Here is a 27,581-nt window from a genome sequence, read left to right on the forward strand (position 1 = left end):
ACACACTACCTTTCAAGAGGTAGGTAACTGTCACCAGTTATGTTATTCCTTAAAGAAGTAATTGTCATGAGAGGTATGTACGTCATGTTTTCATGTTAATGTTAATTTTTGGGAATGGCTTTTAACTGTATGGTTGTTGACTGGGAATTCATAGAAAAAAATATACTTGTTATATAGAAAAGGTTTTAATGATGACTGTTTGAGAAGAGAGGAATATCAATTTACCATGGCAATAACAATAACACTATTACAACTAAAAACATAAAATAATGGTTATGCATTGTGCACTATTGGAAGCGTACCTTCACAAACATACTGTGATTGAAAAAGTAGACATGCAATACATTAATTCATCATACCATGCTGAGTAATTATGTATTCAATATTAGGGATTCTGTATATGCCACCAAATTGTGGATATTTCATAGATGTTTACAATATGATATTTACCAATAATGAAGTATATGGATACATATCTGCCATCGTGGATGATGGACGTGTTGAGTGTGATATATTTCATTACTGACATCAGTGATAACACAAAGTCAAGACTGATTCTTGAAACATATTTCTATGAATGTACATGCTGTATAAATATTGCCACACCGGGAAGGTCCCGGGGCAGAATAGGTCTTCAGCGACCCATGCTTGCCATAAAAGGTGACTATGCTTGTCGTAAGAGGCGACTAACGGGATCGGGGGGTCAGGCTAGCTGACTAGGTTGACACATGTCATCGGTTCCCAATTGCGCAGATCGATGCTCATGTTGTTGATCACTGGATTGTCTGGCCCAGACTCGATTATTTGCAGACCGCCACCATACAGCGGGAATATTGCTGAGTGCAGCATAAAACTAAACTCACTCACTCCACACAATCCCACTTTTTGTGGAGAGCAATATCGTGCTGAAAGCTTGGTTCTATCACTGGTGGGGGCATCTAGGTTCATGTCCCGAGCTGGGCACTTTTGCGCAGTATCCTTGGACAAGATACTAAATTCCATGTTATCTCACTTAACTCAGGTGTAATATCTGAGGATGTAGTGGCAATGGGATTGTTTACTTCATTGTGCTTAACAGGCAGCATGGATGTATGCTGCCTAGGGGCTTTAAAAAGTGTGAGAAAATATGGTCTATGAATATGACTGAAGATAATAATGTTCACAGCACAGTGACCTAGCACCACAAGTGTTACTGTTATACAGTAAAACATGCCATAAAGACAACATTTCCTTTGAAGGATAAAATTTGTCCCAATGAAAATAGTACATATCCACTCCAAACTGATTCACATTTGTTGACATATATGACAACGTTATCCCAAGAAATTGAATACATTTATAAGATATATGCAAGATTAAATGAATAAAGTACATGTATTTCCTTTTAATTATGAAAACTTATATAGATTTTGGACTTTGAGATAACTGCTTTGGTGAGAGGTTGCACTAATTTCTGGGACATGGGGCATGTCACTGTTTTGAATGTACATTATTTTCTTTGAGAACATAGGGATAGGCATAACTTACCAACTGAATTATAAATTGCATTAATTCAGTATTTTATTATGTTTTGTCTCTTTTTTCAGGTGAGTGAATAAGCCCACTGTAACAGACACAAGTTAAAAACTCACCCCCACCCCTCCACCCCACCATCCCTCTCTCTTCCGGTCATATTAACAGTATATTCTCCACACTTCAGAAGTTTTTTTACCATAATGCGTGTATGTGATGATGTATTTTTGAAAAACAAAATCTATTTTGAATTTCGTTGTGTAAACATGAAGATATTATAAAGTCGGCATGCATTCACGGCTGGTAGGTTGGTTGGTTTACTTGTTTGTTGTTTAACGCCGAATATTCCATCTATATGGCGGCCAAATACATTCAGCCCTGTTTATGGAAACCACCATCACACTCTGTCCTTAAATTCAAACGAATCACATCTTTTCATAAACGTGTTTTCAGCACATTTTTTAAAACATTTTTCAAAACTAGGATGATAATCTGATAAATGATGTATATTTTCCTATTGCTAAGTTCAAACATGGATGTCTGTTAGTGAGTGAATTGTGTTTTACGCCGCTTATAGCAATATTCAACGCACCAGAAATGGGCTTCACACGTTGTACCCAAGAATCGAACTCGGTCTTTCAGAGTGACGAACAATTGCTTTAACCACTAGGCTACCCAACCACCCGCATATATTTTACAAGATATGGATACATCAAAGGTCTTGCGCGCCATTGCCAGATCACGTTGCACCCTGATAGACAAAACGAAGAAAAACATGCAACATTCAAATTTCAATGGATCACAGTTTATTCCTTGAAGGACAGTAGAGACTTAGCGAGCGGTGGAACTTACTACAACGTTTTGTTAATACAATATATTCCATATGGCAGTATCCTGTCCTGCAACCTCTTATGATAATGAGTAATATTACATAGTCTTCACACAATATATATCAAATCACCAAACAAGGCACCAGCATGGTTTTGATCGTCTATGGGACTACAAAACAACACTCCAAAAATATCGAAAACTCAGACCAGGTTCTAAGAGTAACCACGAGGTTTCTTCATCAAAACGACCATTGAAGTTATTAGTGAAAGCCAGCTTGAAATGACGAATGGCATATAATTGGCATGGTACATGTTCGGTAATTTTTAGCAGTAGCGAAAGGTATTTTAACAAATAAAGCTGAGTCGTTCCAACCATGGAATGCCGTTCATTCTGCCAGCTTTTTTAACCAACTCTGTTTACCTTGACCTTGAGTTTGACGTAAAGCGTCATCACCCGACACTGTATATTGGTACCATCTGGCTTCATTTATACTTTGTACAATAGGAACACATTGTGGTATCATCAGCATGGCGATCAACTCACCTGTTGGGTAATGTACAAAAAGTCTACCTTGCCAAGGGGACTAATAAATAAAGGGTATAAAACCTCATATTGCACTTGCGTCCTCGGCCCGTGGTGAATAAATTAAACAAAAAAAGGAACACCAAACATCGTATAATCATATTCTACACCCTCTACTTCAGTAACCGGCCGTGTGGTAGTAGCTAGTAGTACATGTGACTCAGAACAAAATGACTCTACCATCACAAAGCCTTGATGGGCCAGACTGGCTTAGATTTGCACATCATTAGTTAGTGTTTGGAACATGTACAGCAACGTCTTCAAACTCCTTGTCCCTGATCCTCATCTGTAGCCTTAGAAGTCAGACACCCCCAACTCATCCTCAAAACCAGGTGCATTGAATTGGGCAGGTGCGCTGAATTTGGCAGATGCTTGGAACTGAGGGGCTGGTTTGGGGGGCGGGGGTCGCACCGCACCTCTACCAGGGGCAGGGGCAGCCCTAGGAGGGGCTTGTCCTGGGCGGCGCTCTTCTTGTTGAATCATTCTAAACACAGCTGACTGGTTCCAGTCCCGCTCCCCTTCCTTGCCTGGTTTAACTGGTGCAGGTGCCTGTGACTGGGAGCTGTATAAACAGGGAACACAACGTTACACTGGATCTCTTAAATAATCCTCATCAGGGATTTCTCATTTCTGAATGCAAGTTTTAAACCAGTTGAGTCATGTCATCATTGATTGATTTCAACATACGATTGTAGTTTTCTTTCTTTTTGTTTCCTGTTTGGCTAAGTGAGTTATACATATGAAGTTGAAACATTAATCATCATCGCATACACCTGGAATAGACTTCTGTTACCAATATATAGGTGCAATTTATTTACGAATTATTATTCTCAAATAATATGAGTTTAGTTCGTTGAGGTGTGATCAAAAGAGAACAGTCATGCCTAGATTTTCAAAAGTTAATTATATTGATGAAATGACAATAAACAAATTAGTCAAAACGTTAATATCGAAAAACAGTCATGATGAACATGATGGATATTCAAAGTAAGGTTAACATATGAAACATGATGACAGTTGTATTACCAATTAGGTATTCATATAATGAAATCTGATGATGCATTCAATAATATAAACATACTCATTCAATGCTATTTACAGGATAAGGTTGGCACGTGCATTGGTGGGTGACACGTCATATCCGGTATGTGTATTAACAAGTCAGAAAAGACAAAGACACTAGGCAAGGGTTCAGGGATTGCTATATTCCAAATAAAGCTGAACCCTGACTAGAAGAACGTGGACATGTTGGTACGAGGCCAGTAAAGGCAGGTGCTTGGTATATCGCTATTACCTCCCTTTACAAGGACAGTGGCGAATGAATGATGATCTACTCTTATTCTAATACGGGTATATCTTACTAATTAAGTGACCATGATTGAATTTGTGATAGTTAATAGTTACTGAAAGGTTTTAAGTACTGATGATCGTTACTATAAAAACTTGCAATCAACAGGGACCGTTTACATTTTATAGCATGGGGGGTGGGAGTAGGGGATGCTTTTAGGGGGTTGGGGTGGGGTAGGGGAGTTTCACCCATTTTCTTCATTTCTCTTCTGGAGGTAGGGGTGATCAATTTTGGAGGTGGGGTGGGGAATTTTGTATGTAAACTATTAAAAAACTATGCTTATATAATCTACTCTTATCCAAATAAGGGTATATCTTACTAATTAAGGTGGCCATGATTGAATTTGGGACAGTTAATACACGTAGTTACTAAACGATTTTATGTGCAATGATTATGTTTACACTTTCAGAACTTGCAGTCAACAATAAGAGACCGTTCATAATCTTCTGGTGTAGGTGTAGGGGGTGGTCAATTTGGGACACATAGGGAGGGGTAGTAATTTTAAATATAATACTATTACAAAATGATGCTTAAAATTATGGGGGCGGGAAATGACTTTGTACATGACACGTAAGGGGTCAAGTTCTTTGTACACATCTTTCTAGGGGAAGGTGTTCACATTGTACATGTTTCTCCATAACAATCATGATCACCCCCAACCATAAATAATGAACGGTCCCTAAGCGTGCAGTTATCTCTAGCCATGGTCTACGAGCGTTACTGCGACTGACTTGACCGCAGTATAGCTAGCAGGGGATCTAAATAACAGTTATATAGACACCCTGCTTATACCAAGCACTGGCTTTCTACGTGGGTACCGAGAGGAGCTGCTGAAATCACAGCAACGAGAGGACATGCAGCATCTACACGACGCCACTCTCAACGCGTTCAGGGGTGGACAAACGAGAACTCACAGCGCCGCTTTTGTCTGACCAGCTTTAGTTTCCTGTACATTTTCCTTTGAATACAGGCCCATAGGGGAGTTATATTGCAGATGAACAACCCTTTTGCCACTGGCATCCCCCACCTCACCATGCTCCTCCAGAGTTGGGGCAGCAGGGGTGGGGTCGAATTGAGAGGCCGTCTGAGGATCACTCAGAGGATTGTAAGCTCCAGACCTTTGGGTAGGCTGTTGGCTTGTGTAGTCCAAGTCTACATCCCAAGGCTTCACTCCAGTGCTTCGTAGACTCTCTCTCCAGGGAGCTCGAACCTCAGGCTCGTTCTGGTAGCGGGGTGGCTCCGACTGCACGGGCTGCTGATGCTGCCTGGGGGGTGCCTTTTGAGGCGTCCACTTGACGTTGGCGGACCGTGCCCCTGGTCCGGAGTAGTCTATCCCGAAGGAAGGTGCATCTGGGGACTTTCCCATCGGTCTTGGTACTTTTGGTACTGGAGTTGCCCTCACCGTTTTAGTAACTAAAAACATGCAGCAGAAAACCGTAATCAGAAGACCTGAGGAAATCTGGACTTGCTTCATTTATGACTTTGGCACTGTATGGTGGGCAAGACAGTAGGGAAGATATATAAGTTTCGGGGACCGTAAGCCAGATTATGTATCGTATGTGCAGACAATATCTTCTGTAGGTGTGGAAGGGAGATTTTTGTAAATTATCACCAATCTCACAAGTACAATATAGCACCAAAGCTAAAATCTCAGAGTTCAGGGTCATCGCGAACTGAAATGGTTGTCAGGGAGATCTCTCGGCACTTAGTTGCCTCCCTTGGTTAGTTGTTCAATTTCTATATTCGCCTAAATTACGAACATTAGCCTTCAGTAACCATGGAGTGAGTGAATGAGTGAGTGAGTTTAGATTGATGCTCATGCTGTTGATTGCTGGATTGTCTGGTCCAGACTCGATTATTTACAGACCGCCGACATATGGCTGGAATATTGCTGAGTGCGGCGTAAAAGTAAACTCACACACTCACTCCAAGAATTCAGATCTTAGAAGACTTTTTTATTCATATTTGAAAGCACCTTTCACACCTACCTCGGTGTTAATTGCATTGCTATCAAAAATATTTCAAGATAAAGGGAATTCCAGTCAGCGCTTGGACAGATATTCTGTTTTACCTATTTAACCTTCCTCTTGTCTCACCTGTCGGCCTCTGGTCCTGGAAAGTTTTCCTCCTCTCCCACACAGGAACGAATTCCTCTTCCTCCTCCGCGTATTGTCCACTGTCGATCTGCTCGAATGTTGGTCGGTAGTCTCCCCCTGGGGAGACGGAACCTCCAAATGACATGTTGGGCTGGAAGGGTGGTGGCGGGGCTGGCTGCTGGTAAATCTGTTTTTGCTGAGTAGGTTGCTGATACGATTGCTGCTGTTGCTGGCCATAGAATGGAGCCTGTGGATAAGGTTCGGGGGAGCGCGGGGAGTAAATGATACTGTCTAGACTCTCCTGGACCTTGTTCAGCATTTGACCTTGACCTCCAACTGGACGGTACGATGGCCTTGAAGCTTGTTGAGGAGCTTGAAGGTTTGGACGCGTGAAGTCGGAACCAAAGTCAGGACCGCCACCACCCAATTTGGACAGGTTCACCTTCTTGGGTTTGTGCCCGGCTGATCCACCGCCATAGGAAGGCATTGCTTTAGGCGGGTTGGTTCGAGGTGCAACTGGCGCCGGGGTACGAAATGACTGGGAAATAGAATTACAACGTTAATTGCGAAGCATGCTTTTATATTTATAAACAGATCTGCTTTAACATATGAACTAGTGAGGATGCTCCTATCCCATTTAAAACAATTAGGCTACAGGACCTATCATCTCATATGCTTTAACAGGACCTATCATCTCATATGCTTTACAGGACCTATCATCTCATATGCTTTAACATATGAACTAGTGAGGATGCTCCTATCCCATTTAAAACAATTAAGCTACAGGACCTATCATCTCGACTGACGAAACTCATTGGCAAACGCTGCATTCAACCAAGGCAGACTGTAGGCAAATAAGGTTGCTCAACAGAAAGAAAAATGACCAGTCTTCCTATACGCGAGCAAAGGTTGGCAACCTAATACTCTCGCTTCGGTTCGAAAACTATTTTTAATGTCCAAATAAAATATCAGCATCAAAGGTCGACACCTGTTTCCTCACAGGGTTGTGCTGTCGGATTTGTAACCTCTTCTTTGATAATTATTCACGTGAAATATATTTCATTCACCATTTTAAGTGCCGTTCATGGCATATCAAATCGTTTCTTGCCTCAATTACCCCTGCCAGCTTCAGTTTCAACGCAGTGAAGAAACAAGAATAACGAGAAATCAAAAAAAGGAATATTGCTTCATTTTACCTTGAAACTGCGGGAGGTTGTGTATCGTATCTGTCATCTTTATTGTTAGAATGTTCGTAACATTCATTCTAAAATAACACTTCTGACGTAACTGGTGAATGAAAGCAAGGGAGGAAACTACTAGATATTTTTGCGGGGAAGCAATTACAAGAGAGCAAAAGTCAACAAGTATATTTACAGTTATCTCCCCTGTTCCTACTTACTCTGTTTAAACCGAAAGGTGGTAGGGCTGATGGAGGAGAAGAATGGTTTCAGAAACAAAGCCATGCTCTTCGGAGACAGTTCACATCCTGCATATATCTAACACACTGCCTTGCAGTCGTCTTATGATTGTGATGATACAAGTTACTTATATCGTCTGTAGTATAACAAGTTGCATACCGATGTATATGTATAGTGTATAGTGTATAGTGTATAGTGTAATACAGCCTGTATTCATAAAAGTTACTTCAAGTTACATACCAGCGTCTCTATAAAGTGTATATTACAATTTCAGACCTGGATCGGACATGATATTAATTAAAAGTGACATACCTATGCCTGTACGAGAGGATGATATCACAAGTTACATACCAATTTGTGTATATTGGGGATGATATCACAAGTGACAAATCAATGCCTGTACAACGGGTGTGATATCCCAAATTACATACCATTGCCCTTATATCGAGTATGATATCACAAGTTACATACCGATTGCGTTTCGTGTCGCCCTGGAGGAGGTCTGAAACGAAGAAGTCCAGTATTTATTTTATTGACAAAGATGGGCAATTTGAAACGTGTTTTCCAGGAACTTTACAGTACTGAAATCTAGAACAAACCTACGTGAATTGGCTTACATAAACTGAGCATGACGACTGCCACGTCAATGAAAATGTCTACTGCGATGGGTTGGAGTGACTTGTTTACAAACAAACCTGTTTAGATTAAACCCCATTGATCAACCCGTAGGAGGACGTATACGGATTAAACCCATACCGCGTTGCTTATAATACTGACATGAGTATCGCACTACTACTCGTCTTATGTTCGAGTAAACAACACTACGCGAGCTATACAAGGTAGTTATTAACAATGACAGCAAGTGTACAGCATGCCTATTCTAATCAACAACGTCAAGTCGTGTGGTGTTCGGTGACCATCAAGAAGTATCGTATTTATCTATTCTCTAGCTTAGTATGATAACCTACTGACCATGTGACATTCTGCTGAGGGTAAAAGTGGTGTTTAAGAGTGCTGAAAGAGGGAACTGTCATTTTTGCTTCGGACAGATTGTTTTTGGTCACATATTTTTAGAGAAGGCGTTTATTTAATTAGAGTTAACTTCTATTTTTCACAGTATTTTGGGGAACCATTGGGCTTTTGTCCAGAAAAGGCTCAGACAATATCAAATGGTCAGTAGACTATTATGATATACACGAGATACGCTTGTATATCGCGTTGCGTATTGATATAGAACATGCTTATAGAGCTTATAGAGAGTCCGGAGAATAGAAACAGTGCATGAGGTAAGGATATGTACCTATATACCTCGACGTGACTGAATGGTCAGTGCGGATAGCTAACTACGTGGGATATATACACGTTTCAGAGTGGACATTGTGCATTGTAGACATATACAGGCAAGTACTCACCACATCCCCTTTCGTTGGAAGCAAAACCTATTGAGTTTACCTATCTACACATAATACAATGTACAATATACTCACACGATGGACGGACTACCCGTTCTGGAAAAAATAACAGTTTATTGAAGTCACACCTGACAGTTACCTGATCATTGGTCAGACCTGTTACAGTTTTCCTGTCAGCTATAGTGAGTTGGTTATAGAGTTGTTTCCCTTGATTTAAATTCGAGGTCTGTGAAACACTCGCTCTACATCCCTAATAACATGGGACATGACCTAAACGAGTAACAGGTCAGTATGTTCTAACTGTTTTCAGGAAGAGAGTAATGCGAGTTTTCTAAATCATTTTTTCTGAGTGTTATAATGTGCAGTTGACAAGGTAGCTCAACCGACAGCGTTTGAAATTTAAAATTAAACTTAAAGCAAACAAAACCGAGTGCGTAAAAATATGCTAAGGTTGAGAGCTTTACTGTTCTAAATATAAACTGGATCAATGGGTAGCCTTGTGTATTAAGTGTTCGTTCTTCATACTGAAAGATCGGGTTTGATTCGACTTGTGAGTGTAAAAGTGAAGTGAGCGACTAAAGCGTTAGATCTTCGAGTCTCCCGAGTCCGATAAACCAAGTATGATTATTTCACATCTGATCAGTATTCGAGTAAACAGACACGCTGAAAACCAAACAGACTGTCATGTAAGTGCACTTCCCCTATATCTAAGAAAAGAAATTATCAGTGTACTTGTGTATCTGACAACATGACGTATTTGATACATTTCAGATAATTTCAAATAATTATAATATGCCCCTTTCCCAAAACATAAACGTCGAATCAACTTGTGAGATCGATCTGGCAACAATTTCGCTCTTAGATCTAAGTCCAGTTGGTTTGGTGATGTCATGAGAGACGCACATCCTTGTGACGTCATTTCCAAAACGAAAGTCTATCAGCTTTCTGAGTATTTATCATTGGAGAATGATGATAGGAAAAACCTATCAATCAGATACCTGGTAACAACAAGGTTGACCTGTCCTCCGCCTCCTTCTATGAGGTCCTTGGCTTGCTTGTGTGTCAACTCGTCGCCGTTCCTGTTGCCGATGGAAACAATGACGTCACCTCTCTGGAGCACACCTTCCGCAGGGCTGTTGGAAAACACCTGGAATGGAGATAACGAGGTAACGTGATTCCGTGTCAGGGGAACTGGACTTTGATTGCCAAGGGCCCTATTTCGTATATGGCTGATTTGCCGTTAAGCATATATGTTTCACTCAGTCACTCAGTCATTCAATCACTCAGGCACTCGGCAGCTTCTTCCTACTCCATCAAAATGGCGCCTCTACAGCCAGTTCACGCCAGCACCGAAACGTCATCGTGGATCATTACAGTTTTTATTCGTATATGCGCTCCTTCTCACAAACTGAAATAATGACTTACTGCATGCAGACTTGTAGACTTGCCTGACCTGGGAAAAACACTAACGTTCAGGTGGAAGGTGTGTGCACTGAACCAGCACAACCCACAGACTTAAGACCACACTGGAGTTACAGTAAATGTTTTGCACTGGCGAAGGCAAGGGCACTTCAAGGGCTCTAGTCTAGACCTTTGGACCACATACTCTACATCGCACTACATTAACCCTGATCAGTACTTAATACAGTATCAGTATTTCTCTAACAATCACCCCCCTGATGTTTGGGATATCCCTTGGTTTTTAAGCAGGATGTTCCACACTGCTCTAGTCCCTATCAAATGTCAGTGCGTGTACTGCACTGTTACTGACGAGACCACTGTTACTAACGAGACAGTGGGCAAAGGAAGATATATTGTACTTGGTTCCCACTGCCAATGTATGCAAATACATGTACAGTGCAGCCATGTGCGGATCCTTGGCGTAACGTTCGAATTTGAGATTTACGGGGATATGACATAACATGGGTTAGTGAATGGTCTTTAACGTCGAAACGAACAATATTATTGTAATATCACTGTGTTCTTTACGTGTTCGAGTCTAGTTGACAGCGTGACCGCCAGATGTCACTTTCGCCGACTCTGAGAGGCATTGGGTATTGGAATGGTATTAAGGCTTGGAATTCTTAACATCCGATAAGGAGATCAGTATTGTTTTTGTTATTCAACTATTGTTAGTTTGAGAGAATATGCAAAACGCAGATCTGGTGATATGTAAATACATATGTAACAAGTCTACCGTGTGAATAGCTCCGTGACCATGACCTCTGTGACCTCTGACGTAACGAGATAATGTGGATTCCAGCTATGCAGCAGAATGGCCATGGAGGTGATTGTTGGGAGATCCAAAGTCTGTCACCCCGCCCTTGATACCATGCTGAATTCTTAAATCAAGCAAGCCTAGATTTCCTGACGTTAAGAATCTCTCGTGTCACTGGGGCTCTAGCATATAGAATATGGTATCACAGAAAGATCGTATATTGTACATGAAAACATATCTTTCTAAACACTGCTAAAAGAGTAGTTCCCCAAACTACATGAAAACAATACACGAACACCACGCGGTCTGATGATAATTTCATGAAGTTCAATAATCACATGAAGCACCACTGCAGATGTAAACACATAAAATATCATCCTAACCATACAGTATAAATGAGCTGACGCGAACGGTTTAAACGAGTGAGTGGGTGAGTGAGTTACGTCTTACGCCGCTTTTAGCAATATTCCAGCAATACCACGGCGGGGGACACCAGAAAATGGGCTTCACACATTGTATCCATGTGGGGAATCGAACCCGGGTCTTCGGCGTGACGAGCGAACGCCTTAACCACTACGCTACCCCACCGCCCCCGGTTTAAACGAATTACGCGAAGAACGAATAATGCAAGCAGCATCAGACTCAACAAGTTAATATAAACACCGCAGGATGAAAACCGCACAATATAAACAAATGACGTAAAACACGTTCAGTTGTAATCACCATTGAGTGAATATTGTATGGTAAAAGTATTACGTAAACAGTAATACGAGCAACCTGGAAGCAGTAATCGCCATTAAGTGAATGCCGTACGGTGGAAATACAATACGTACAAGAGAAGGCCGTACAACGTAAACATATTACTCTAAGGCCGTAACGTGTAAACAGCAACACGTAGAAACTGTTAAGTAACTACTACTACCGTGTAAACATTTCGAATGAGATGTATGTTTCGAATCTATTTCATCCACGTTTGTCACGTCTGTGAACATAACACCTTGCGTTAAGATGTACGAAGGAGCCTGTTAGTGAGGCAACTTCACTATCCGACATGTATCGCTGATAACAGAAGCCGGCTTATAACAGGTTGGTTTGTGGATGGGGGAGCTTCCACAGAGCAATTTGTTGACTGCTCTGGAAAAGTAATTATAGAGTTCCACCAACACTGGGTTCCTCGCAGTCCAGGCTTGGCTAGATATGAATAGAACACGACGCTCCTAACGAGAAAGAAGCCACCATATACCACCAGTCAGAAACGTCTTTTTGCACACACGGGAATTCTTCAGTTCCAACCTGAAATAGTATTTGTTTTGGCAATAACTGTGACTGGATGGTGTATTTGGATTATGAAAGACGTCACGAGCTGAGGAATCTGCAAGAAAGTACAAATCGTTTTGTCATAGGGTATTTACTGTTAATTTTGTTAAGTGAAACGCTGTAGTATATAAACTGAGGTACGGACTGCCTATACTAGGAGACTCTATTATCAGAGTTCCCAGTTGCAGTACTACTTAGATGACCTTGACGAATGTTGAATCTACAGGATATTTCAACCCCTTCCAAAGAGGTAGACTACCATGTAGTCTCAGAAATGAGTCGCAAAAAAACATTTAGTAAAAATGTTGATAAAAAATAAAGAGTCGATAGCAGATTTCTTCCTTTCCGGAAACTGTAGTAATCCGCACTTGCCAACTAATCTAGACTTTCATTGGCTATATCAGTTTCAGGTTCTGTATGTCAGGTACCAAAGGGCATGCGATTAGAGTGTAAGCATCAAAAACGTTCAGTGGTCCAATATACGCGGTCTAACCTTTTCATCTGAACCAAAATTATCTACCGAAATTACAAGAAATAATATCCTTTGCATGACACCAGTAATTACAAAAAGCTTTCCATGATTTCATTAACTAAATATCCTTTCCAACATCCCATGGTACGGAAATCCTTTCCGACGCCTCATCTGCAAGAAACCCTGTTTCATAACCCCACGCAAATCCTTATTCAAACCGTAAACAAATCTGCTTCGAAGACAGAAATGCACTTATGAATACTGGGTCAACTACACAGCACGATATTTCAGTTTGAGTTCCAACATAAAAATTGCTTACTGGCTTTTACAAACCAGCTGATAAAGTCTTTTCCTCTAATTGCCACATTATGCTGAAAGATGCGATGCGAACAACTGCGGAATAACAGCTGAAGCGTTCGTCCTTCAATAACCAGAGACGTTACAGAGACGTGGTGCCGTTACAGTCCTATGGTCAGTTTCCAGGGGACCACCTATAGGTCTCGGCTATAGTCCAGAGGTCCAATTAATAAAGATAGCTCTCAGATCATTATAACCTGTATTTATACCCATACTCGTAAATGCTTATGGCTACGTTGTGGCACAGCAGTTTTGTAGGACCGGGCCCTGGATACAATGCTATCTAAAGATGTTTAAATATCAAAACCTTTAACCCTACAACTATTAAACAATAAAAATCATTTTCGGAATGTTTTGTTGGGTTTGAGGGATTAGGTTCCGGTTAGGAAGCTGGGTTAAGATGACATCTACCCTTCAGGAAACATATTGCTGTACTTAGGGTGCTTGGATTCGAACCCGCCATCATCGGATCCTAACTGATAAGGGACATAACTACATAGCGAATGGTTCAAGAACATTAATGCCACCTGTCATCATCGTTTTGTTCCAATGTCTGTGAATATAAATCGTATGTAAAGAAAAATCATTTCAGACTGAAAAGGATTCTCACTGAGATGGGAAAATCAGAATCTGCTGAAATCTAGACTTGCTCCTATTTTCTTAAGTCGAATAAAGTTAACAAACAACATATGCTATGTCGAAGTCATTTTTTATACAATGTGTTCCCGCGAGCTGTCATATTTCTCCTGGTATCACGAGAGACCAGTACTTCATTTCGTCAACATCAGCATTCATGCGTCGATTGAAATGGTTTGTTAAAAAGGTAACACCTTGACAGAATATAACCAAGTGTCTCGTACAAAAATGTTTACAGACATCTACAGCCTTGCCATTGCCCAGATTTAGGAGAGGGTTGATAAACCTCTCACAAAAAAAAAACGGCGAAGGATCAGAAAAACGTATCCCCGCCGCAACAGTTGCCGATGTCGTAACCCGCAACTGATGGCGTCGCGCATTTCCAGCCCTCGGTGACAGTTTGTAGCAACTGTGATTGCATGTGAAAGATATATACACACCATGTTAATAGAATTTGCAAGACAAACACTATTAAGCCTAGTACAGAGTGCTCCGCTGACCTGGTCGTCTATGGCGTTGGAAGTTGCAATTGAGCTAGAGGCCAACCTACAATTTACCTTTTCTATAAATTTGTCAAGACGTTTCCACAAGGACAGCATATATAAACGGGCCACCATTTTTTACCTGATAACTTTTTCCATGAGAAACGATTGTCGAAGAATCAGAAAGTGCCATCAGTTGATAATGGCTCAGTCATACATTCATAATTAATACTGCAATGAACCCCTATCTTTTATACACTTTTTGTGCTTAGATGTCATTCGATGCTACCTGTCATTAATTGCTATGTGTACCTTGTCGGACGGACAATTGTGTTTTTAAAAGAAATTTGCATAATACGTAAAACCCATTCTGATGCTAAGCATATCACAAGTAGACCCAAACCAGTTAGATAAACAATTTACATGTTTTCACTGGCCATACTTTTTTGCCAGGACATGCCTCGCCCTGTTCCAAGGTGACTGGGGCTTTCAGGCACAACTGCATGTGCTGGAGTCCAGGGTACTGTACACGGCTCATCTATATCAGCAGTGGGAACGCTGCCAGTGTTCTATCCTCAACTTTTATTCCATCCTTTTCAATAGCCTGTGCCATCGCTCACGCATATTATTTCAACACATGTAACTTCTTTTAAGCGGAAAACTTTTCGAAAAATGCCTGATAATCACTTTTCTTTCTCTTCGTTGGGATCCCAGTAGATGTTTAAGCATTCCATGTTATCTACGTTCTCGGTTCCTACAGATATAGCTGTACTGAGGCTGTGAAATGAATAACACTTGACTTCTTCAAACTTCTGACATTAACTAAGCAACTGCTACAAAGTGGCTCGAAAACCACAATATGAATACATGTGGGTGAAAATAAGAAATAGTAAATCAACAAGAAATCCTTGAAAACAAGGAAACCATTACATTGGTACCAATGGACATTAAAAGGCTATGACTGTCAAACATTTACTGGGATACGGATAATGTTGTGATCATGGTGCAGGGATACATGACCTTTGACTGTGCCAGGGCCATGACCTTTGGTTCTGTCTCTGAATGACATTAAAGGCCTGGGTAGTAGGTTACTACTTGCGATCACAACTGACACACATTCGTCGAGGAAACATTCGTCGCGGGGCGCTGTGGGCAAAATGGGCGCCAAGCTAGTGATCCAGCGAGGTTGATGTGTAGTGATCGGAACCACCTGTGAACAGGTGTAAAGACGTTGGAGTCAACCACTAATGTACAATACACCAAGTGTACAGTTAAAGAACACCCGAATTCTTTGGTATATGATCAACTGGTAGATTGTCCAACACCTTGTCAGTGGATGCCCTTCCTTCCCACAAACAGCATATCTTCCACGACATAATGGTATGGCTCGTTGGCATTACTACCGTCTCTGCGGTGCCTGTGGCTTTGACTTCAAGACCCATCCATGGTGCGACCCTGAACATGTCCCGTGCGTCATGAAAAATGATGCCTTCAAACCTCTGAGGAATAGGCCCATAGACGGCATCAGAAGAATTCCAGCCATCAAACCTGATCTTTTTGATAAAGTAAATGAAGTTTTTATATCATTGAATTTTCTGTTCCTTTGACAAGTCTAGCTTACATCCCAAGTATACTGTCATCAGACTCCCCATTGTTCTCGATGACCTTGGTTTGGTACCTCTTGATCTCTTGGCGCAAATCAAGAGAGTGATCGGGATCTGACAATGTAGATGGATGCAGTGTTGGGGGGTGTATAGGGAAAGTTCTTGGTGGTTCGACTAGGCAGCACTTTCTGGGATAAGGCCCAGTCGCTTACTCGAGTGCATGTGGAGGGAGCAAGGGCCCTGCCAGGATCATCCTAACACTCTCTGCTGCATTTTCATCTCAATCTTTAAACATTCCTTCTCATTCAAACATTCTTTCTCAAAGTCTAAATGAGACATCGATGCTGAACGTGGTGTTTGAACGTCCGAACTATGGCAAGAATATGACGAGCCATGAACACCAATATGCCCATTGAACAAGAAATGGTAATGGGCACTTAACCCGTTCTTCAAATAACATTATGATGCAGAAGCCAGTTTGAGGTACATGTGAATTATACTTATTATATAAACATAATAGTTACTGCAGAACACTTCCCAGTGACATTGCTGATTACATTCATATACCAAGTACCCCTTAAACCCCTCCGACCATAGAATACCCACTGTTAGCACTCGAGAAGTTTCGTCAAGCACGCACTCGCACCATACATCAAAGCAAATCTGGCAACCTCTTGCAGCGGTCCTTCCAGTAATTGGTTAATTTAGGTCCGTACCAGATGATAGTTAAGAAGTAAACATAGACGTCATTAAGACGGCCGCCATGCCACGCATATCAGACTGAGATTACAACATAACTGTGGTCGTCCCAGGTCAGTGGTGAAGCAAGGAGGTAGCGATAGCCAAACAGAAAGGGTTTGCTTTCCTAAATTACCAGTTAAGTACTTTCAGGTAGAAATACATTTATTTTGAAGTACAATCACTTCCCGTCATCCTTCAGATTTGTTTGACTCAAGTAATGAGGTTTGTATAAAGGCTGAATCTAGATCGAGTAACACATTTCACCTGGCGTTGCGTGTTATTATGCGAGAGGATATTAGCAAGATTTACAGTTTAGGAATTTACTTTAAGAGTCGTATTTAGAACAAATGGCAGAATAACAACAAGTGGAATCGGATCTCAACCGTTTGATGGTAACCGAATGGAACTGTTACGGGGACGGATAAATTGTGCATTACCATAGAAAGAAAGGGACTGATGACAGATCCTTGACTCAACTATTCTGTGAAGGAATGCTAAGATGGAGGCTTCCTAATACCTTCGGAGGGCGTGGGTTTGTTTAGTTCAACTAGTCGTTTTGGATATGTGTTAATGATATCACAGGGACACAAAGTTATAATCTTTTAATCTAGATCACAAAGATCCTTCATGTTTGTTCTTAAACGCTATGCTGTGAAGGGCAAATACACTTATAAAAGAAACATACGTCATACACTTATAAAAGAAACATACGTCATAAGATATGACAGTCCTCCTTCTACAGAAAATGGATGCCTACAAAGCCTTTACTCAACCTAGTAATATGAACCTAGTTATATTGCCTACACTGAACTGTAACCAAAATATCATTGTGTACTATCTTCACATTTTTTACATTTAAATACAAGATCTTAAGCAGTTTTCTGCTTCTACAGAAAATGGATGTTTTAGTGCACATACTTGACACAAACTAGTATTATTGCTGTTTGCATATGTACAACTAGTAGCAATATATTAATGTGTACTATTTTCATATTCATATTCATGTTTGTTCATGTATATGCTAAGAGATGAATGAAAACATTTGATTTTATAAAGATGTTGTAGCTTATGATATGTTGGTTACATTTTATACCAGGTCAAAACAAATAGTACCTCAGAAGAAGCTTATATTGGGGCGATGTGGAAGCCTTGTGGGTAAAGCATTCGTTCGTCACGCCGAAGACCTGGGTTTGTTGCTTCACATGGATACAATGTGTGAAGATGATTTCTGCTGTCCCCAATATCTGGGGTGTGGTTGAAGGAATAATGATAAAAGCGGCATAAAACCATACTCATTAACCTGTAAAATACATCAAAAAGCGCCAACCTATGAACAGTGATAATCCACCACGTACTTAACCACAGCGCTAGAAACGCTTGTTCCACCTGCTCAAAAACTGCCGAGGCAGCAGCATGGCTATAACCTTGGAACCAATGCTGATGCTACTGCAGGCGGCAGTGAAAGCCCAGGAGTGTTCATCTACAGCCAGTACAGTAGAGGTCGGTCTCACCTTACCGCTGGCAGCCTACCAAATCTCACATCTTGTCTACCTTTGTGGAGGCAAGGAAGGTGGTATATCGGCATGCGAGGTGTTTTAATAAAATGCATACATTTTGGGTCAGATATACGTCTCTGTGGGCGTTTTGATTTGATGAATTTCATAACTCATTCCGATCCAACCTCGTAGAAAAGTTATCAAGGAATAGATCATATAGAATCATACACATAAATTATTCATATACATCAACTGAAGGTTGATACTGGGAACTTTATGGAAACACGTCCAGGTTACGTCGTCAAATGTGTCACGATTCCTTGACGTAGATTTAACGTTAAATACCGGGAATTCACAGTTAAAAGGACTTTGTAGGTGCGGTCAGCTACTACCTTGACCCCAAACTACGTCCGACATGCAGAAATATGACATAGTGAAAATTAATCATACCTTACTCGTCCTTCTCACAGTCCTTTTCTCTGTTTCAGTAGTCGTGCGAGTTGTACGGAGAGTTCGTTTTTCGACAATCATCTTGGCAAAGGTTCCGCCTCGACTGATCTCACTAGCCCTACTGCAGAGCACGAGGCTACACCGTAATTATAACATGAAAATTCTGTAACAAATATAACCCATTTATCGAGTACTCAGATACGAATCTGATGAGGAGCAGTGATAATAGTATTGATGAAGGAAAGGAATTTCAGGACGCGTCCAAAGCTAATAAAATGCTTAAATGGCAACTGCGTGTATCTTAATTCCATCAAATTTCAGCGATATGGTGGAGCGGCTTAACTGGAGAACAAAAATACTTTCGCCTCCCTTCCTCCCTCCCGACAGCTGGGGTAATAGGAGCATCGAGGTGCCACTTGTAATTGGTGTGCGCTCTGTGGGTAAACCAGGTTGTTATATGACGGTAATGTTTACCAGCTTGGAGTTCATCAGATTTCAGTGCGGATGTTGGTAAATATACACACGAAGTCGATACACTTATTATGTAAGGAGGTTAAAGAACATGGTAATTATTAAAGTTTGATTTATCTTCTTTTCATTTGGAACGTGAGATACAATTAAAAATGTTTAATATGTTTTTATATCTATAATATTCAAGGAGGTGTAATTTAGATATCCCTTGTACTGTTTGCCTAACATATGATTATATATATTACTGCATCAAACCGACCTCAGAATGTTTATATTTAGTATTGCTGATGAACGATATCACTCGAAGAACGCGATATGCGTGTGTTTAAAACGTAAGCTGAAGAGGCTGTGCATTATTTATTATTATGCATGAATTCATGTATGATTGTGTTGTATAGTGTTGTATTGCCTCTGCTTTATAGTGAGTCATGTTTGGGATTGCTTTGTGTTGCTTTATTTTATGCATTTGTTTGTTTGCTTTTGTTGTTTGTTACTTTTGTTGGTTTGAATGTTTGTTGTGGTTTGTTTTGTTTATTGTGGAGTTTGTTTTTGTTTACTTTTTGGTATTTACCTTTTTTACCTACATTTTATTTCATTTTATCTTGGGGGTGTCTTTTGTTTTGATATGTTTTTGCTTGTTTGTTAGGGTTTTTTTGTTAATTGTTTTTTGTTTGTTTATTTTGTTTTTGTTGTTGTTGTAGTGTTTATTCGTGAGATTTTGGTTAACTTGCCTTAGAGTTTTTAGTAGTTGGTACAGTTTTTTCAAAGGTTTCCGTTTCTATATACCCGGTCGTGTACATTTAGTTGGTAAATCGAACCTAAATTTAGTTTGTTTTCGAGCCTGCAGAATTTTTAATCTTTTACGATCGGCCAAAAAAGTACACTTTTTACAGTTAAACCTGAAATCTGAAACCTTATGTTACTGGACAGGTGCAGCATGGATGTCGGAGGCTAGAAACTGCGATGCTGTTCCCCTAGCGTACAGGATCCATCCTTGTGTGGAACAAGTTGTTACCAAAATACCACCGACCTTTCTCTCACCGCCCCGTGACGTAAACTCCGACAGACAGGCGTTCAGACATCTTGTAGTTATTAGGCTGACCAGGGATAGTCATTGTACAGCTCTGCTGTATCCTGTAGATCTACTGAGTCAGCAAATTGGCAATGAGCAAGGTAGTGGTATCTGTCTAAGTGGTACAGTAATATACCTGTAGATCTAGTCATATTGTCCGGTCAGAAAAAGCCTGGTTTTTAATATTCAGGAACCCAATCCACAACCTGTCGTAACTCTGTACTATCGCAGAGCTTACGAATGGCATAATGCTATTCACGGACAGGGTCCCAGGCTAGTAATGACTTGCGTTGTATCGAAATTAAAGGGGCCGACGTGAGTACTGCGATATATCCGAGGTTCGATACAAGCGCTAAATAGAAGGAATACGAAGGAAGCCAGTCCGACCGGCAGACTAGTACTGTCTTGCTGAATAGATGTTGTGTTGTAGACGGACTAATGTTGCCTTTCCCTGCTGAAAATCTAGTTAGTCTTACTGTAGGACTAGTAATGCCTTGCTTAATATCTAGTAGTGACTAGCTTGATGTCTTGTTTAATAATCCAAAGCTAGATTTCAACTTACCAGATTTTTAAAACAAACACAGTATTTTTGTTCTTCTGATGTTTGTCTTAATATGTCCTACCACCGCCAGCGGCTGGAAGGATAGGGTCAATGCAGGCAGCAAAAGTAAAAAGCAAGTCCCCATGGTCCCTAGTATGGTGATCTAGCTTCAGTTGATGGCGACATATAGAAGGTTTTTATATTGTATCGTCCTCTGTATTTAAAGTATTTGGTACTTAATTTCTAGCGTTAACATATAGATATATGTGATAGTCATGTTACTTTTCTTGTGCTTTGGTGATAGATATTTTAAATTAATTACCTTGTTTTCATCGCTATATAGCTGTAATATTGCTGATGCAATGTAAAAGTTTAACTCACCCACTAACTCACTCACTCCAATAATCAAAGCATCGCTGTGAACATAGTTCATTATTAAGAAACGAAATTCCTTGCCTGGTATCTGGTCCGTTAGATTTACTAGTAGTCAATCAGACTAGTAAATAGTTACAATTTACTTATACCCACTGGTATTGCCTTTCAGAGCATTTGTTCAATTGGTATTGTAATCTACTTGTAATGTTCAATTGGTATTGTAATCTACTTGTAATGTTCAATTGGTATTGAAATCAACTTGTAATGTTCAACTGGTATTGTAATCTATTTGTAATGTTCTAGGCATCTAAGCCGCCAGACAAACTTGAGATTCCCAAATTGTTGTTTTGACATATATGATTGCAACGATTAGTGAAGTCAGGCTCTTGTATGCGGTGGGTAGAAGCAATTAGGCCTACGATGGTATCAGCTGGCACCGCAGTGAATGCATATTTGTGTTGATTGTAACAATTAATTCTAATTCTAATTTGTAATTCTAATGTATCTGTAACACGAATGTAAGGAAAAGATTTGAAAGACCCAAAGTCAACACGTTGCTGCGTCAGAGAGAAACTGAAGTCTTGGAATCGGGCGCCTGAGAGCAAATTATCTTTGCCTTTCCCTTTCGCAAAGAAATGGTCCTTTGTCGTTATTGATATAAGAGATCCAATAGTCAGGCTGAATCACTTGTGTGAATGCATTTTGTCACACCGTATGTTCATGATATCAATCACTGGTTGGGGTCAATAATGTATAGGCTGCAGTGATGTTTATGGTATGTTAGAACGGTTCAGGTAACATGTCAAGAGTTTTACAAATACAATTGTGGGTATATGATTATTTCAGAGATGACCAAATTATGTAATGTATCAGACTCCACAATCAATTTTGGCGTTGGGCATGATGAGCACTGAGCCGACGGTGTAAAGCTGTGTTGGCTTGCAGTCATGTCAGTGTGTTCAACATATCAGTGTTTATAAACATAGCGTGCATATCGCGCTTACCGGCATCATTTCCATTAACTCTGGGTTACAGGCAATACGGGTCTACAGCCAACAGCTGGGCACTGGTGTGTACTGCTGTGTGGTGCTGGGTACTGTTGTGTACTGTTGTGTACTGATATGTACTGCTGGGTACTGTTGTGTACTGATGTGTACTGATGGGTACTGCTGTGTACTGTTGCGTACTGCTGGATGCTGTGGTGTACTGTTGTGTTCTGCTGGGTACTGCTGTGCAGAGAGGAAACCAGGTAACGTCTGATCTGGTCTAGAGGCAATAAAACACTGTCTGATGACACCTGGTTTAGAGGGTACGGACACATGGGTTTACGGGAGCGGTGACACCGGATTTACAGGATATTCACAGAGGTGATAGGGAACGGTAACGCCTGGTTTAGAGGATATTCACAGATGTGATAGCGAACGGTGTTATCTGGTCTAGAGGGTATTCAAACAGGTAGTAGGGAATGGTGACACTTTGTTTAGAGGGTGGCAACGCAGAGTTGTCATGGAACGGAGACTTCTTTCAAGAGTTGAAAAACGCAAAGGTATCAGTGAATAGGGTCTGGTGTGTGTTTCTTTGACAAAGCCCTAGGTGGCTCTCACAACACTAGAATCGTAGTCAAGGTGATCAAGGATTATGTATCACCGTCATGGATGTCCTTACCTCCACGCCAGGGCGACATCATGTGTGTTTCATATTTCAGTTATATGTTTAATTCCTTTTTCGATTGTGACTTCTAGTAATTAACTTTGTCAGATAATGACTAGTTCATCTGTAGTGAAGCGCAAGTTATGTACCCAAGTGACTTAAAATATGGAGAATACAGTTGTGGTGAAAATAACCATCGTGCAACGAGAAAATAAACGACAGTAAAAGCGGGAAAAGCTAAGGTTGCACCATATTATGGTCGACTGGGGAACTGATTCATGGGAGAATCCTGGGAGAGGTTAAGTGTTGTCTAACGCCACAGTCTGCAATATATCTAGTCTATAAATAAAAGTTTGTCAGAAAAACTAAGGAATGGAATTAGGGTAGATCGTACTATCCAAGATTACGGAATCGTGGTGACACACAGCCATCTCTGTCCGACATTGTATCCACCCGATTCCCATGGCAGGTATCATTCGTGGGACTTACTCTATCAGAGACTATGTCTAACTGGTGCTGGAACAACTAGCTGTACGTATCTCCACGTCTGCACTTTTATTTCGAGAGAGCGATTATTGTACCACCTCAGGAATAATGTAATACTTCCAACACACACAGATACATGCATGCATGCATGCTCGATCCATCCATCCATCCATCCATCCATCCATACATACATACATACATACATCCGTACATCCATCCATCCATCCATCCATCCATCATACATACATACATACATACATACATACATACATACATACATACATTTTCTAGACTTGCGAGGGTTTTGTGAGTTATATTGGCTTCAGGGTCTGTATGAGTGAGTGAGTTATAAGTTAGCGTCACATATCAGTTAATAAAGTAACGTCACAAACGTTATTATAAAGAACATGTATATATCGTGAAACCCGTCGTCAAAGTACGGTAAAAAAAACTAGAGTATCACAATTCGATTTTAAAACTAGCACATGAAGTTGAAACTAACAGCACAATTTGGGTAAGACATAATATAAAAATAGGCTAAAGATCACCAACAACTGAAGGTAGATCACCATACTGGGGACCAAGGGAACTTACATTACTGTTGCTACTTGCATGGACCCTATCAGGATTTACACAGGGTCTGTATGACAGACTACTTGTAACTCTATTCCTCAAATACGCCACATCATTACACTAGTACGGATTCACACATAGGCATGAACCAGAAATGACGAGGCGTAATATCTGGACGTGTCGTGGAGTGTGTAAACATATCATGTTTCTCCAGACTGCTTCTAGGGTTACACACTTGGATATGCACACACTTGGATTTGAAAAATATTCCATACTGTTTAAAGGTACTGTACTATACTACACTAGTTGCTATATAGTCATAGTGCAGTGTATATACTTTTAATAGTAACAAATAAACCCATATATACATCCCGAGGGAGACCAATGATTTACCTGAAGAAATCTAGATTTGCTTCATTTAGGCCTTTAGCATTGCAGAGAGGGCTTGGCAGTAAGGAAAATAATATGGTTCAGTGACTGATACAGACTACAAACACAACCAACATACCTCAGCTGGGATTCATTCTAAACTGTATCCTCCACACGGACATTATTCGGAAAAAAACGGCAAAGGCGTGTTTACATTTCTAACGGTTTTACAAAATGTTCATACACAGTCAAACCACATCTGAGTCGTTCGTATCCAAGATTTTGTACAAGAAACATTGGTGAAAGTTTCTTGTTTACAGTAAGTTTTGGATACCGTTACACGGCTATAATTATCTTTACCTGTGCAACAGATTCATTGACAAAACATGTATTGAAACACCGACGTGAAATGTTTTCTGTTCACATGAAGGATTTGGGAAGTGGCTTGGCGTTAAATGCATATTTTCGACACAAATTGCGTCCATGTGTTATCATAATAATGAAGATGGAAATATTAGTGATTTAAGAAATATTTCGCTTTTGTTGGTCAGTGTGAGTATATGCACATTATGCCTATACTACCATTTGCGCTTGCGGAAGGCGCAGCAGAGATCGCAACCCAGTCAAGAATTCTGGGATATCATCCGGGTATACACGGGCGAAACAACAAAAGCAATAAACAGTCCCTAGGAACTACTCTGGATCAGTGACCCTTTAATGTGCCCTTCAAACATATTAAAACATATTAGCAAAACAGACCGGAAATATTTTACAGTCTGACGATCTTTTATAGGTTAGTTTACAACGAGCGGTATGTTTTCGGTACACCTGTTAGTTTCATATCGAAACTAATATGCTTATAGGCCACTAGAAGCTAGCCGGTCTGAGAGTGGCATCAAGGACACTAGTTAGGTACTGATGAAACCAATATGTCACTTGTAGCCATGGCAACATGGTGCTAGAAATGGTGTACAAATGTTCACTCATGACAAGAACCGTTTGTCTGAGAATCTATTCTGACCTTCACCTCCCTTACATCCGTCTGCTGTTGCCATGACAACACATGCACCCTGCCAAGGTTACAGGAATTCCTCGCCATGCCATGAGGAAAAGGATATAAATAAAACCTACGTACAAACATCATGGAACACGACTCAACAACCAGCTAAACAATCACAGGGTCCAGTACACAGTCTGTAGATAATCTTGAAAGTGTCCAGCGGTATAACCGTGTGTGTGCAGGGCAGGGCGGGGGAGGGAGAGCGTTTGTTGTTATTGCTTGCATAAATTTGTTTCATTCAAAGTTTCAGAAATCTCTTTTCGCCTAAAAAGGAACAATTACAGTATTTGACATTGTTCCAAATAATATATATTACTAGGCAACCATTTTCCTCAGCGAACAATTTCTTTTTTTTTATTATTTTTATTTTGGTATCGTTTTAACTAAACACCCAGATCAAATGATATTTAAACTACACTGTCCTCCCTTGCGAGTTTGTAAAATGAATTGAGTACTTGAAGTCGTTCCGGCACCACATTGTCTGGTAAAAATTACAATATGAATAAGCAGTTGAGTCCAAATTGCAGTTATAGCACATATACTGCAACGTCTGCATCTGGTCTGGAAATACGTAGTCTGTCTCACAGTTCCCGAATGACACTATTTTCCCTCCCGTCCTGCCCTTTATGCAATATGAAAGACCTAAATAAAGCGAGTCAGATTTTCCTCACCCTCTTTCCAATTTAAATGGATTTTTGTTACAATGAATATACATTCAGTTCAAAGACTAAGCATTTGAAAATGGGCCAATAGGAGTGGGGCATCGTCTCTAGTCTCGCAGTCAGTAAAACCATTTTCTTCCCAATTCCCAGATCTTAATAAATCTACCGTTGTATAACAATCAAGTCTGGATTCTCTCTTCCTTCCAATTTAAATCTAGCAGCACGTTTCCACCTAAGATATACATTTTCACCGTCAGTCTACAACCCTTGTTAAGACCGACCACGCGAGTGGATGCTCAGTGTTTAACTGATGAAGCTGAAGTGTTATCTTCAACAGTCACTGAACAGACTCCGGTTCCTTCTCTTCATCTGAATTTCACAGTAGTAAACACCAACGCAGGTTAGTGTATACACATAACGTGATCTGTTTCCCAATTAACTCAACTCCGATATGAGGAAACCCTGTTTATGTTACCGACCTCACCAGAACGTACGAGTGTTTCTGCCTTGGGTGCAGGAGTAATTATCGTTTAACTTTTTCAGCTCAAGTTTCCATGTTTTATATTGTCTAAGGGGCAGAATAGTGGCCTAGTAGGTAACATGGTCGCTGTACAATTTCGAAGGTTTGCGTTCTATTCTCCAAACACGTACAATATGAAAAACCCGCGACATGACCTGCAGATACACAGATAGCTTTGTTATTGCATGACCTTCCGATACACAGGCACAGTTATGTTATTGTATGACCCCCAGATACACAGGTACAGTTATCTTACTGCATGACCTACACATACACAGGTACAGTTATGTTACTGTATAGCATACACATACACAGGTACAGTTATGTTACTGCATAACCTACCGATACACAGGTACAGTTATTTTATTGTATGACCTACACATACACAGGTACAGTTATGTTACTGCATGACCTACAGATACACAGGTACTGTTATGTTACTGCATGACCTACACATACACAGGTACTGTTATGTTATTGTATGGCCCACAGATACACAGGTACTGTTATGTTACTGCATGACCTACACATACACAGGTACAGTTATTTTACTGTATGACATACAGATACACTGGTACAGTTATGTAACTGTATGACCTACACATACAAAAGTACGACTATGTTATTGTATGGCCTACAGACACACAGGAATAATTATGTGACTGCATGACTTACACATACACAGGTACTGTTATGTTATTGTATGGCCCACAGATACACTGGTACTGTTATGTTACTGCATGACCTACACATACACGGGTACAGTTATGTTACTGCATGATCTACACATACACAGGTACAGTTATTTTACTGTATGACCTACACATACA

General features: G+C 40.5%; 1 protein-coding gene across 6 annotated transcripts in view; it reads right to left on the reverse strand.

The window, feature by feature from the left end:
- Window positions 1-2,301: 2,301 nt before the first annotated feature.
- LOC137283522 (LIM domain-binding protein 3-like) overlaps window positions 2,302-27,581 on the reverse strand; it is a 30,349-nt gene continuing 5,069 nt past the window's right edge. The window contains exons 1-7 of one of the 6 annotated variants that reach the window (XM_067815074.1): window positions 18,973-19,299; window positions 10,198-10,346; window positions 9,275-9,295; window positions 8,259-8,289; window positions 6,370-6,907; window positions 5,392-5,686; window positions 2,302-3,487 (exon numbers count right to left, since the gene is read on the reverse strand). In XM_067815074.1, the coding sequence (XP_067671175.1) occupies window positions 3,220-3,487; window positions 5,392-5,686; window positions 6,370-6,907; window positions 8,259-8,289; window positions 9,275-9,295; window positions 10,198-10,346; window positions 18,973-19,053 (1,383 nt within the window). In that variant the 5' untranslated portion in view covers window positions 19,054-19,299 and the 3' untranslated portion in view covers window positions 2,302-3,219. Of the gene's footprint in view, window positions 3,488-5,187; window positions 5,687-6,369; window positions 6,908-8,258; window positions 8,290-9,274; window positions 9,296-10,197; window positions 10,347-18,972; window positions 19,300-27,581 lie in introns of those variants that run through there. The other 5 variants (XM_067815072.1, XM_067815070.1, XM_067815075.1 and 2 more) reach the window with 5 other exon arrangements.

The sequence above is a fragment of the Haliotis asinina genome, chromosome 5 (assembly GCF_037392515.1).
Source record: "Haliotis asinina isolate JCU_RB_2024 chromosome 5, JCU_Hal_asi_v2, whole genome shotgun sequence".
Classification (NCBI taxonomy): Eukaryota; Metazoa; Mollusca; class Gastropoda; order Lepetellida; family Haliotidae; genus Haliotis; species Haliotis asinina.